At 46.0% G+C, this 12,604-nt stretch overlaps 1 protein-coding gene across 1 annotated transcript in view; it reads right to left on the bottom strand.

The window, feature by feature from the left end:
* SPRING1 (SREBF pathway regulator in golgi 1) overlaps positions 1-1,572 on the bottom strand; it is a 56,993-nt gene extending 55,421 nt beyond the window's left edge. The window contains exon 1 of the mRNA XM_082274234.1: positions 1,378-1,572. Within this exon, the coding sequence (XP_082130360.1) occupies positions 1,378-1,488 (111 nt within the window). The 5' untranslated portion in view covers positions 1,489-1,572. The remainder of the gene's footprint in view (positions 1-1,377) is intronic.
* Positions 1,573-12,604: the final 11,032 nt, after the last annotated feature.

Raw genomic sequence — 12,604 nt, 5'->3', positions numbered from 1 at the left:
TCAATTACTCAGTGACAGTCAGTCAGTGTCAGTGTGGACTCGATCAGATTATACAGTGACAGACAGTCTCTCATAGTGGTGGTAGTAGGAGGCTGGAGGTGGACTAGTAGGAGCCTGGAAAGGAGCACAGCCGCATACATGCATTACTCACTCGTGCACTGCAGCCCGCCCCACACATTCAGTGAGTCTTACTCTCCTCCCTAGTTTTTTCAATGGTCCATACAGGAAGCCAATCACGCCGTGAGTAGCGGCACAGCGGAACCAATCAGGTGTGCAGGCACGCGTGATTGGTTCGCTGTGCAGCTAATCACGGCGTGATTGGCTCCCTGAATGTGCCATTGAAAAAACTAGGGAGGAGAGTAAGACTCACTGAATGTGTGGGGCAGGCTGCAGTGCACGAGTGAGTAATGTAATGTATGCTCACCGCTGAAGTGTCCCGGCATCACGGAAGTCTGTGAGTCCTCCTCCGAGTCCCTTCCCCCTGCCTATGTAAATATCGTGACCTCGGCGATATGAATATCGCCTACGGCCACAGAACGATAGTCGATATCATATCGACTATCGTTCAGCCCTATTGTTCGGCACAAAATTATTCGGCCTTTTGACGTATTCGGCCGAACACCGAAAGTGCTATTTTTTCTATTTTCGGCCACCGAACATTCGGTGCATCCCTAATACTTTCGGTGGAAGGGGGGCCCTGTCAGGTAGGCTGTATGGGGCCCCAGTATTTCTAGCGGCAGCCCTGATGGGGGGTAACCCAAAACATCAGAAGCAGTGGATTCTGCTAGAGGATTTATTCACAGAGAAATGAGGGTAAAAGCAGGCAGCTGACCTGTAGTTTTATCGCCCTCCAGCTTACCTAAACTAAGGCATGCAGCTGCTCAGGACTGTGGCAAGACATATACAGTATATTGTTTGCCGCAAGCGTGACATGACCCATTCTAGTTGAAGGTTAGCATTTTTAGGGTTAAATCAGGTGGTGAGCAGGCAACATTTTGCCTTCTTACAACCTGCTAAATGCCTCGAAAAAGCAATCCACTGTAGATTGCGTTACAGAGCAGCAGCAGTATGGCCACATGTGAATAAGCCCAAAGGGGGTGAACATTCCAGGAAGAGATGGTGGGAAGCGGATTCATTGTGTTTGCAGCACTGGGGTCGCCAATTGGAATCGCAGCAAGTACACTAACTGCATGGAGTTTGCAGGCTCTCCCTGTGCTTGTGCAATGTGTGTATGTGAGATAGGGACATTAGATTGTAAGCTCCTTGGGACAGGGACTAATGTGAAGGTACACAATGTAAGGTGCATTATAAATAGAGAGCAGCCAGGAATGAGATATCAGTTTGGAGTGGAGCTCTTATAATAAAATCCCCACCCACCTGCTTGAACGTGCTGGTGAGGAAATAAATGAGAGAAAGTCCAAAGACAACCCCCAGAACCCATCTCTTCCGTAGGATCTTCCTCCACACCATAGACAGTAGGTTGACCATTCCAGTAGCAGAGTCCTGGCACGTATCAAGTGACAGGTGAAGTCTGTCTACAAACCATAGTTATAAAGGATTACATAGGACATGCCAGGATGCCTCTAGTCTGGGGATTGGGCCTGAGCCCCGCACACTTCGGGTCACACAGCGTACAACGTCCGCATCCTCATCTGATCTCCAATCACAAGACCATTTGTTGTGTGTAGCAGTCTGCCCCGGAAGTCCATTGAGAGCAAAGTACACTTCCTGTGCAGGAGCCCGTCTCTATGGTAACAGGCGCTTCCTTCCCCACGCAGCTCCACTAATGAACCGGAAGTCATTCGCCGGCTCGGCAGTGGGTGGAGTCATCTGTGAGGTGCGGCCAGTGAAAAGGTGAGAGTGTTGTATGACAATAGGAGACACTGTATTATGAATGGAGGTCTGTGTGTGTCCCTGGACCCTACATGTAAGGTCCAGTATTATTATAACATGGAGTACATAGCAGTATGCCCAGATACGTGTCCCTGGACCCTACATATACAGCCCAGTATTATTATATCATAGAATACATAGCAGTCTTCCCAGTGTGTGTCCCTGGACCCTACATATACAGCCCAGTATTATTATATCATAGAATACATAGCAGTATGCCCAGATACGTGTCCCTGGACCCTACATATACAGCCCAGTATTATTATATCATAGAATACATAGCAGTCTTCCCAGTGTGTGTCCCTGGACCCTACATGTACAGTCCAGTATTATTATAACATAGAATACATAGCAGTCTGCCCAGTATGTGTCCCTGGACCCTAAATGTACATCCCACCATTATTATAACATAGAATACATAGCAGTCTGCCCAGATATGTGTCCCTGGACCCTACATATACAGCCCAGTATTATTATAACATAGAATACATAGCAGTCTGCCCAGGAATGTGTCCCTGGACCCTACCTGTACAGCCCAGTATTATTATATCATAGAATACATAGCAGTCTTCCCAGTGTGTGTCCCTGGACCCTACATATACAGCCCAGTATTATTATAACATAGAATACATAGCAGTCTGCCCAGTATGTGTCCCTGGACCCTACATGTACAGCCCAGTATTATTATATCATAGAATACATAGCAGTCTTCCCAGGTATGTGTCCCTGGACCCTACATGTACAGTCCAGTATTATTATATCATAGAATACATAGCAGTCTGCCCAGTATGTGTCCCTGGACCCTGCATGTACAGCCCAGTATTATTATATCATAGAATACATAGCAGTCTGCCCAGATACGTGTCCCTGAACCCTACATGTACAGTCCAGTATTATTATAACATAGAATGCATAGCAGTCTGCCCAGGAATGTGTCCCTGGACCCTACATGTACAGTCCTGCTCTGATTTATCGCAGTGCTATAACACAATGGGGGGGGGGGGGGGAATCTACTAAAACTGGAGAGTGCAAGAGCTGGTACAGCTGTGCATGGTGGCCAATCAGCTTCTAACTTCAGCTTGTTCAATTAAGCCTTGACAGTAAGCCCCCGTTTACATCGGTGGGATTCACAGGTCAAATCACAGCCTATTGCCGGCAAAAGGAGCATCCCAATCAGAGTGACTCCTACTTTGCAGCACCGCACCGATTTCCAAAAGTAGTTCCTGCACTACTTTTGGTGACTTCAGGGGCAATTTCAATAACCTGCACAGATGTCTTTCAAGTCAGTCCCGAAGTCGGACTGATATGCGAGTTCAGATAATGGGAACGAGGGCTAAAACAGCAGTGTCCAGCATCCTAGTCCCACCCACTAGGACGCTGGACACTGCTGCGCATGCCCGACTCGCGCTCGCGGCTTTGTTAGTGATAGCCGGAGGCGAGGAGCAGATTGTAATACACACACTCAAATCCTTAGTGTTGGGAAGGCACTTGACAAATGTGGGTTTTATGTACTTTTAATAAACGAGTGAATTTGTTATGGGATTACGCTATGTTGGCTCATCGTTCCTCCCAAAACATGGTGCATCCTTATTTACTCCCGTGAGAGTGCCTGTATAACGGGGACAACAGATAGAGGATTGTGGACCGGTATGCTGGATATATTATATAAAAAAGATGCACTAGCTGGTTTATAACTTTACCAGCCACTCCATCTGGTGAGTCAGTTTGGGGTGATTGGTGAAAGAAGCACACAGGGTGTTTTGGCACGCATTTACTCACAGAAGATTTGCTACACAGAATTGATGCACTTTTCTGCACTTTATTGGATTCCGTTTGGGAATTTTTAGGAATATTAAGGACATTGTTTATGAACTTTTGAAATTTTTAGCGCTTATTTTATTTCACTGTATTCTTTCACTGATATGTATTATTTGTTTTTTCATATATTATTATTTTTTATTATACAATTGTGCTCATAAGTGTTCATACCCTGGCAGAATTTATGATTTCTTGGCCATTTTTCATAGAATATGAATGATAACGCAACACTTTTCTTTCACTCATGGTTAGTGTTTGGCTGAAGCCATTTATTATCAATCAACTGTGTTTACACTTTTTAAATCATAATGACAACAGAAACTACCCAAATTACCCTGATCAAACATTTTCATACCCCAGTTCTTAATACCGTGTATTGCCCCCTTTGACAGCTTGAAGTGTTTTGTGGTATTTGTGAATGAGGCTCTTTATCTTCTCAGATGGTAAAGCTGCCCATTCTTCCTGGCAAAAAGCCTCCAGTTCCTGTAAATTCTTGGGCTGTCTTGCATGAACTTCACGTTTGAGATCCCCCCCCAGAGTGGCTCAATGATATTGAGGTCGGGAGACTGAGATGGCCACTCCAGAACCTTCACTTTATTCTGCTGTAGCCAATAACAGGTCAACTTGGCCTTGTGTTTAGGATCATTGCCATGTTGGAATGTCCAAGTACGTCCCATGCGCAGCTTCCAGGCTGATAAATGCAAATTTTCCTCCAGTATTTTTTGTTAACATACTGCATTCATGTTGCCATCAATTCTGACCAAATTCCCTGTGCCTTTGTAGCTCACACATCCCCAAAATATCAGCGACCCACCTCCGTGTTTCAGAGTAGGAATGGTGAACCTTTCATCATAGGCCTTGTTGACTCCTCTCCAAATGTAGCGTTTATGGTTGTGGCCAAAAAGCTCAATTTTGGTCTCATCACTCCAAATGACTTTGTGGCAGAAGGTTTGAGGCTTGTTCCTGTGCTGTTTGGCGTATTGTAAGCGGGATACTTTTGTAGCATTTTGTGTAGTTATGTCTTTCTTCTGGGGACTCGACCAAGCAGCACATCTTTCTTCAAGTGCCTCCTTATTGTGCATCTTGAAACAGCCAAACCTCATGTTTTCAGAGAGTCCTGTATTACACCTGAAGTTATTTGTTGGTTTTTCTTTGCATCCCAAACAATTTTCCTGGCAGTTGTGGCTGAAATTTTAGTTGGCCTACCTGACCGTGGTTTGGTTTCAACAGAACCCCTCGTTTTCCACTTCTTGATCAGAGTTTTTAACACTGCTGATTGGCATTCTCAATATATATATATATATATATATATATATATATATATAATTATTTTTTTTTTTTTTTAAGCTAGCTATCATATATTATTTATGCTATATATTTTGCTAGCTACTATACACTATTTTTTTGCACAATATTGCATTTATTGCGATTTTTCCCAGTGCAATTATCCTCTACCTATTGCACATGATTTAGCACTATCTGTCACTTGTCACTTTATATTGCTTATATTATTTATTTAAACGTTTCACATATATTTTACTGGATTGCACATTTTTTATCACTGGGATATATTACCCATTTTGTACATGTTGATTTTATTTTTCTGTATTTTTATATGTGGGTTTATTTATTTATTTAAATTGTGCATACTGACACTTGCACAGACACTTTCATTTATATCCACATATATCACGTTGTGACCCATATGACAATATTTCATATAGGCAGCGCCAAATACCCATATTTTAACCTCTTTGTTAGAGATCTTGAGCTCCTCCACCTTCCGTTTGAGGATGCCCCATAGATGCTCAATAGGGTTTATGTCTGGAGACATGCTTGGCAAGTCCTTTACTCTCAGCTTCTTTAGCAAGGCTGTGGTCGTCTTGGAGGTGTGTTTGGGATAGGGCTGCACGATATTGGGGAAAAAAGTATATTGTGATATTTCGTTTTTAACTATATATATCGCGATATTTCTCCGAGACAGTCTCCGGAGGAGGGATCAGTTAGTAGAGCTCAGCTTTCTGCCAGGGGATCCACCACACTCGTAGAACTTCTCCCGCCCAGACAGCCCGAGCCTTGTGTCGGAGCCGGAGTGTAGAGGAAGCGGGCTGAGTGAAGTGTCGGTAGCAGCCTTTGTCCCGCGGTGCTCCTCTGCCATGCTCCGGGCGTCTCTCCCCCCCTCTCCTGCTGCAAACACTGTAGCCTCTCCGCCGCCATGCAATCCGTCCCGCACGCCAGCCCTCCCAGCTCTGCCTCTTAATCAACAGCCGACCATTACTCCGCCCTGCTCCGCCCATTGTCTCTCCATTGAATCTATTTACAAAACATTACAGCCTGATCCCACCCCCGATGCAGCCAGGAGAGACAATGGGCGGAGCAGGGCAGAGTAATGGTCGGCTGGATACTAGAGGCAGAGCTGGGAGGGAAGTCTGGGACGGATGTAATCACTGTGAGTCCTCCTCCTCCCCCCGAGTCCCGACTTCTCCCTGCCTAATGCCTGAATATCGTGTCTTCGGCGATATGAATATCGCCCATGCCTGCAGAACGATAGTCGATATCACATCGACTATCGTTCAGCCCTAGTTTGGGGTCATTATCATGTTGAAATACTGCCCTGTGGACAGTCTCCAAAGCAGATCATGCTCTGCTTCAGTATGTCACAGTACATGTTGGCATTCATGGTTCCCTCAATGAACTGTAGCTCCCCAGTGCCGGCAGCACTCATGCAGCCCCAGACCATGACACTCCCACCACCATGCTTGACTGTAGGCAAGACACACTTGTCTTTGTCTTCCTCACCTGGTTGCTACCACACACGCTTGTCATAATGTGAACCAAATAAGTTTATCTTAGTCTCATCAGACCACAGCACATGGTTCCAGTAATCCATGTCCTTATTCTGCTTGTCTTCGGCAAACTGTGGGCTTTCTTGTGAATCATCTTTAGAAGAAGAGGCTTCTTTCTGTGATGACAGCCATGCAGACCAATTGGATGCAGTGTGCGGCCTATGGTGTGAGCACTGACAGGCTTACCCCACCCCTTCAACCTCTGCAGCAATGCTGGCAGCACTCGTATGTCTATTTCCAAAAGACAACCTCTCAATAGGACGCTGAGCACATGCACTCAACTTCTTTGGTTGACCATGGCGAGGCCTGTTCTGAGTAGAACCTGTACTGTTAAACCGCTGCATGGTCTTGGCCACTGTGCTGCAGCTCAGTTTTAGGGTCTTGGCAATCTTCTTATAGCCTAGGCCACCTTTATTTAGAGCAGCAATTCTTTTTTTCAGATCCTCAAGAGTTCTTTGCCATGAGGTGCCACGTTGAACTTCCAGTGACCAGTAAGAGAGAATGAGAGCGATATCACCAAATTTAACAAACCTGCTCCCCATTCACACCTGAGACTTTGTAACACTAACGTGTCACATGACAGCAGGGAGGGAAAATGGCTAATTGGGCCCAATTTGGACATTTTCACTTGGGAGTGTTCTCACTTTTGTTGCCAGCAGTTTAGACATTAATGGCTGTGTGTTATTTTGAGGGGACAGCAAATTTACACTGGTATATAAGCTGTACACTCACTACTTTACATTGTAGCAAAGTGTCATTTCTTAAGTGTTGTCACATGAAAAAATATAATATTTACCAAAATGGTAAGGGGTGTACTTACTTTTGTGAGATACTGTATATTTCTACAAAACTGACTATAGGTTTATTTATTATTAAGTGTATCTAAACCCCCCCCCCGTATTTTTTCCTTTATTTTCACCTGGTGATCCAGGTGTCTAGTCTGTTATTTTTAAACGTTCTTCAACAGAAAAAGCTGTCTAGACAAAGTGACAGTTAGAGGGTTGGGACATTAAAGTGAAACTAAACCCATTGATTTAACGGTGTGAAAAAATAGTTAAATTCCCGGTATGTCGAGAATGCTGTTGAAAAACTGTCACATCTGCTTGTAATCTCAACCAAACTATCAAACCATCAAATGTCATAACTGATCACATGTGCAGCATCATGGCAGTTGCAGATCAAACGGAAGCTAAGATGACAGCTTCCTTGGCTAAAAAGGATAGGATGGTTTAGTTCCGCTTTAACACTAGCAGGGGGACCTACAGTGGTCCTTTTTTTTAATTTTTTATTATTATTTATTTATTTAAAACCTTTATCCCAAAAGGAGGAAAACTGTTGTTTAACTTCTTATGAAGTGTTAACTGGAGGTTTGTTAGTCACTTATTAGTCACTTATTTGAAGTCCATCTAAAGCTACAGTGTCCACAATTTGACAATGCTCCGGTGCAAGGGTGGCTATGCTGCTCCTCTATAGAGTGTCGCCACCCTATACAGGAAGTGTGTAGCCAGATCCCTAGGTGAAAAAAGGAAAAAACTCAAAAGAAAAGTATGGCTTTCTAAAAAAAAACATACATACTCACCTTATACTCGTGTTTGGGGAAAGAAAAATGCTGACTATGACCCTAAGAATACCATCTCTATAGTCAAGCATGGAAGTGGAAACATGATGCTTTGTTTCTCTGCTAAAGGAACAGGCTAACTTTGCTGCATTGAGGGGCCAATGGACTGGGCCATGTATTGTAAAATCTTGGATGAGAACCTTCTTCCCTCAGCCAGAACACTGAAGATGGGTCGTGGATAGGTCTTCCAGTATGACAATGACCCAAAACATGCCGCCAAGGCAACAAAGGAGTGGCTCAAGAAGAAGCACATTAAGATCATGGAGTGGCCTAGTTAGTCTCCAGACCTTAATCATCTAAAAGAATTATGGAGGGGGGTTGAAACTTTGAGTTGCCAGGAGACAGCCAGGTAACCTTAAGGATTTAGAGAAGATCTGTAAAAAAGAGTGGACCAAAATTCCTCCTGAGATGTGTGCAAACCTGGTAACCAAGTACAAGATTTATGTGCTTGCCAACAAGGGTTTCTCCACCAAGTTCTAAGTCATGTTTTGCTTGGGGATCAAATACTTATTTCTCTATCGTACATCACGGGACAAAGAGCAGCCATGTTCAATACTATGTGGGTTATATGCCACCTATAGGTGAATGGACACTGGCACCCAGTTAAGAAAGGAAGTCCCCCTCTATATAACCCCTCCTATACAGAAAGTACCTCAGTTTTTTCACCAGTGTCTTTTTTTTTTTTTTTTTTAATTATGTTTATTGAATTTTAGCAGAAAACATTAGAAAAACAAGAACACCAAAATGCAATGCTCAAACTTGTGAAACCTCCCCATGGAGCCAGTCCGCGAGGTGCCCCATATAGGGGAGGACTAACTAGACTAAAACCAACTCTCTAACCAGATACCTCCCTCCTCTCCCAAAAACTACCAGCATTTTGACAGAAAATACAAAAGATGCTAGGCACCGTGTACGGTCTGAACTAAGTGCATCTCAGTACCGAACCAGACATTGGCCAGAGAAAGCTATGGTTCATAGATGTGTCTCTCTCGGTGTTAATATTCTATACATGGCCATGTTAACTTATAAACAGGTAAACAGCTAAACCATTGAAGATCCTAGTTTAGAGAATTAACTCACAGTGTCAGACGATTCAATCCATGCCCGCCACACTTTTTCAAACTTTTTTGGACATCCCCTGAAGACGTAGAGTGGCAACATCGCGTTCACCAGTCCTTTCCAGAATAGCAAAGGGGGGGGGGGGAGACACACCTTTTTCCAGTGCAACAAGATGGCCTTCTTTGCATAGAAGAGGAGGATAGTAAGTAAAGTCCTATGTGCCACACAAGGCACCACCTCTTCCACCAAGCCCAGTAGGCACACTCTCAGAGTCATCTGGATCGGGATCATCAGCACCTCCGTCAGACAAGAGGTCACCGTGGTCCAGAACCTCTTGATCTGTATGCAGTCCCAAAAAACATGGGCTGCATCTGCGAGCGAGACAGAGCAGCGCCAGCATTCAGCTGAGGAGGTAGGATAAATTCTAGCTAAACGAGCCAGAGTGTAGTATATTCTATGGATAAATTTAAACTGTATCAGTTTGTCCCTGGCGGCCACCAAATGCTTAAAAGATTTAGTCCACATGTCATCCCAGTCCTCTCCCTGGAAGTCAGGAACTTCTGCAGTCCATTTATCTCTACACTTAGAAATACTGGGAGGCGTCAGTTTAAACAGGTCTTTGTATACAGTCGACAAAGTCTTGGGCAGGTCAGCACTTTTTAACAAGTGCTCCAGGTCTTATAGCAGGGGTTCCACCCTGCTGGAGTCCACAAATTGACTTCTGTAGGCAAGGCGCAGCTGCAAATATCTGAAAAAGTGGGAGTTGGGCAAGTCATGTCTAGTTTTCAAACAGTCAAAGGGCAGGAGATCTCCTTCACATGTAATGTCCCCCAGGGTCTTGACCCCCTCATAGCCCACACCATGGGATCCGGCAGTCTGTAGAAGTGGGGGAGTTTGGGTTTCATCCACAAGGGGGTAGAGCCCTAAATAACTCGGACATGCAAGTTACTGGCCTGGACCCACGCCCTAATAGTAGCCTTCATGGTCAATGTGGGAGGTCATACCCCAATCCCCTATATAGAGCCAGACTTAGACTCTCGTAAGAGCCAAGGTGAGCTGCCTCCAGAATGGTGGCAGAGTCCTCCTCATCCGCCGTCAGCCAGCGCCTTGCATAAACCATCTGTCCAGCCAGGTAATATTTGCACCAGTCCGGGAGCCACCAGTGTCTTTAAAGGTGATGATCACGGATTGGAGAATCTCTCCGTGTTTTTATGTTTTTTTTCAAAGAAGAAGATTATGCTACAAACCCTGATTAAGATCTCTGATCTAAGGGGATTAGCAATCAGATCCATTCCAAAGTGGAAGACCAAAAAGATGGTACCTGAGCCTCGGTAAAGGAGGCCTTTTTAGGCACTGGACCCTGGGATCCAGATCCTTGGTAAGACCAACCCCAAAGGCGCTCTGGCAGGGTGCTCTACAGGTCCAAGTGAGTGGCCCCTCAAAATCAAGGGGACTCAGTCCTTGAAGGTCAAAAAGTGACAGAAACCCACCGTGATGGGTGAAGATTGGATTCTTGTTATAAGCAGAATCCTGCGGTGGGAATGGTAAGCTCACTTTAAAAATATTTGTGAAAAATATTTTTATGCACTGTTACAGATACTGAGTGCCACGTTTAGGTCTCCACCTGGGACAGTAGGTGTATCAGCTGTGACCAAGCATACCTTGTTTGCTTACACTCTGCTCTCACCCCTTGATGCTTTGCGTGCAGGTTTTTGCCTGGGCACAGAAGCGCCCGCCTGTTCCCCCCCCCCCTGTGGCTCTAGGTTAGGGCACACCCTCAGTGGCATCCCTGTGGTGAAGGAACATACTCGCGCGCGAATATTCGCTATTTACAGGCACAAGTGTGCACGTGGAGGTGGTAGGGGGCATGTCAGGAGGCGATTGGCGTGCACGTGGATGCGGACTTGCATGTAGCACGGCGCACATGCGCAGTAACAAGCGCAAATGGCGCGACTTTTAAGGAGGTGCTCCCATCGCGCGAGCTTCTGTCAGAGACTGGAGTGAATGCAGAGCAGCAGCTTTGTGCGAGAGTCTCTGTGGGTGCATGTTTACAGGCACAGACAGGTTCTGTTACTTGGGGATAAGCAGTGCTGTGTGTGATAAGCTGTATAGCTTGGCACAAGCCTTGAGTACACTAAAGTTAGTACCTCATGTTTTCTTGCCTAGAGCAATGTCCTCTCGAAAGAGGAGTCGGGTGAGGGGGGGGGGGGGGCACTGTCGGAAGGGGCACTATGGTGCCACTGTCTGGATTAGAAAATCCTAGCCGTGCTTCCTGTGTTTGCCTCTCCTGAAGGGCCAGAGGCGACAAGCCAATCTAAGCCATTACGGTTGTCAGGCATAGTAGCCACATCTAGTGCTTCTGTTTCAGCCTACATCACTAAGGACGATTTGGCATCGGAGTTAGCCGGCCTTGAGGGTAAAATTTCTGGCATGATTGCAGCATCTCAAGGAGGGAGAAAACGTGATATATCCCCCTCACCTGAGCCAGCCCCTGAATCAGTCTAGGATTGGGAAGAGGATATGGAAGAAGTAGCTATAAATGACCCAGTAGAAGGTCAGGCTGAGGTTTCTACTTCTGGGGATCTGAGGAGTCATTCTTGGCCTCTCAATCCCAGAGATTGTTAATTCAGTCTCTTACTGAAATGGCCTGGTCTGGTTTTAAATTACCTCCCTTAGAGATGTCTGAAGTCTCTTTTTCCCAAGTCATCCTCCAGGAAGGTTACATGAGAGATAGGCTCCTCCTCCTACAGGAAACACAAGCACAGATATGTTTAAAATGGCCGCCCACCGGCTGCCCCTCAGTTCTTGTGTTTCCTGTCCTACAGGCATGAGCTGCAGAAGACATTCATCCCCTGTTTGTTATTTTTCTCCCTTGTCCAAGGCAGGCGTCCCTGGGCACCCCCTTCCTACACCTGAGGCCAGACTAGGTAATTGAAGAGCCTAAGAGGAGCGGTTTTTACTTGCAGCCAGCCGGAGGTCCTGGTGAGGCTGCCCGCCACCCCTCCAGTGAAGGCTCGCACACCGGGCCCCAGAGGACTGGGGACCTCCGTGTGCAGCACGCCAACCAGCCGCGCCATTGGCGCGGCGGAAGTGACGCTCTCAAAATGGCGCCGTGACCGGAAGTAGGCCGGCGGCCATCTTGAGTTGGGGAAGGTGCGGGAGATATCAGCTAGCGTTGCTCCCTGTCTATCCCCGCCAATACACAAAACCAGTTGGGCCATGGCGCCTCCCGCCCACCATCAGTGGGCTTCTAATCCTGGCGGCACAGGCCCGGAACAGACGCAGCAGCTCCGGTTCGCCACCCCCTGCGATCACCACCGGCTGTCCCCTGGGCTGACTCCCCAACTCCCCATCATGGGACAGAAAAGCA

The sequence above is a fragment of the Pelophylax lessonae genome (genome assembly GCF_965119305.1).
Source record: "Pelophylax lessonae genome assembly, chromosome: 1".
Classification (NCBI taxonomy): domain Eukaryota; kingdom Metazoa; phylum Chordata; class Amphibia; order Anura; family Ranidae; genus Pelophylax; species Pelophylax lessonae.
This window is presented reverse-complemented; position numbering and strand designations above follow the sequence as displayed.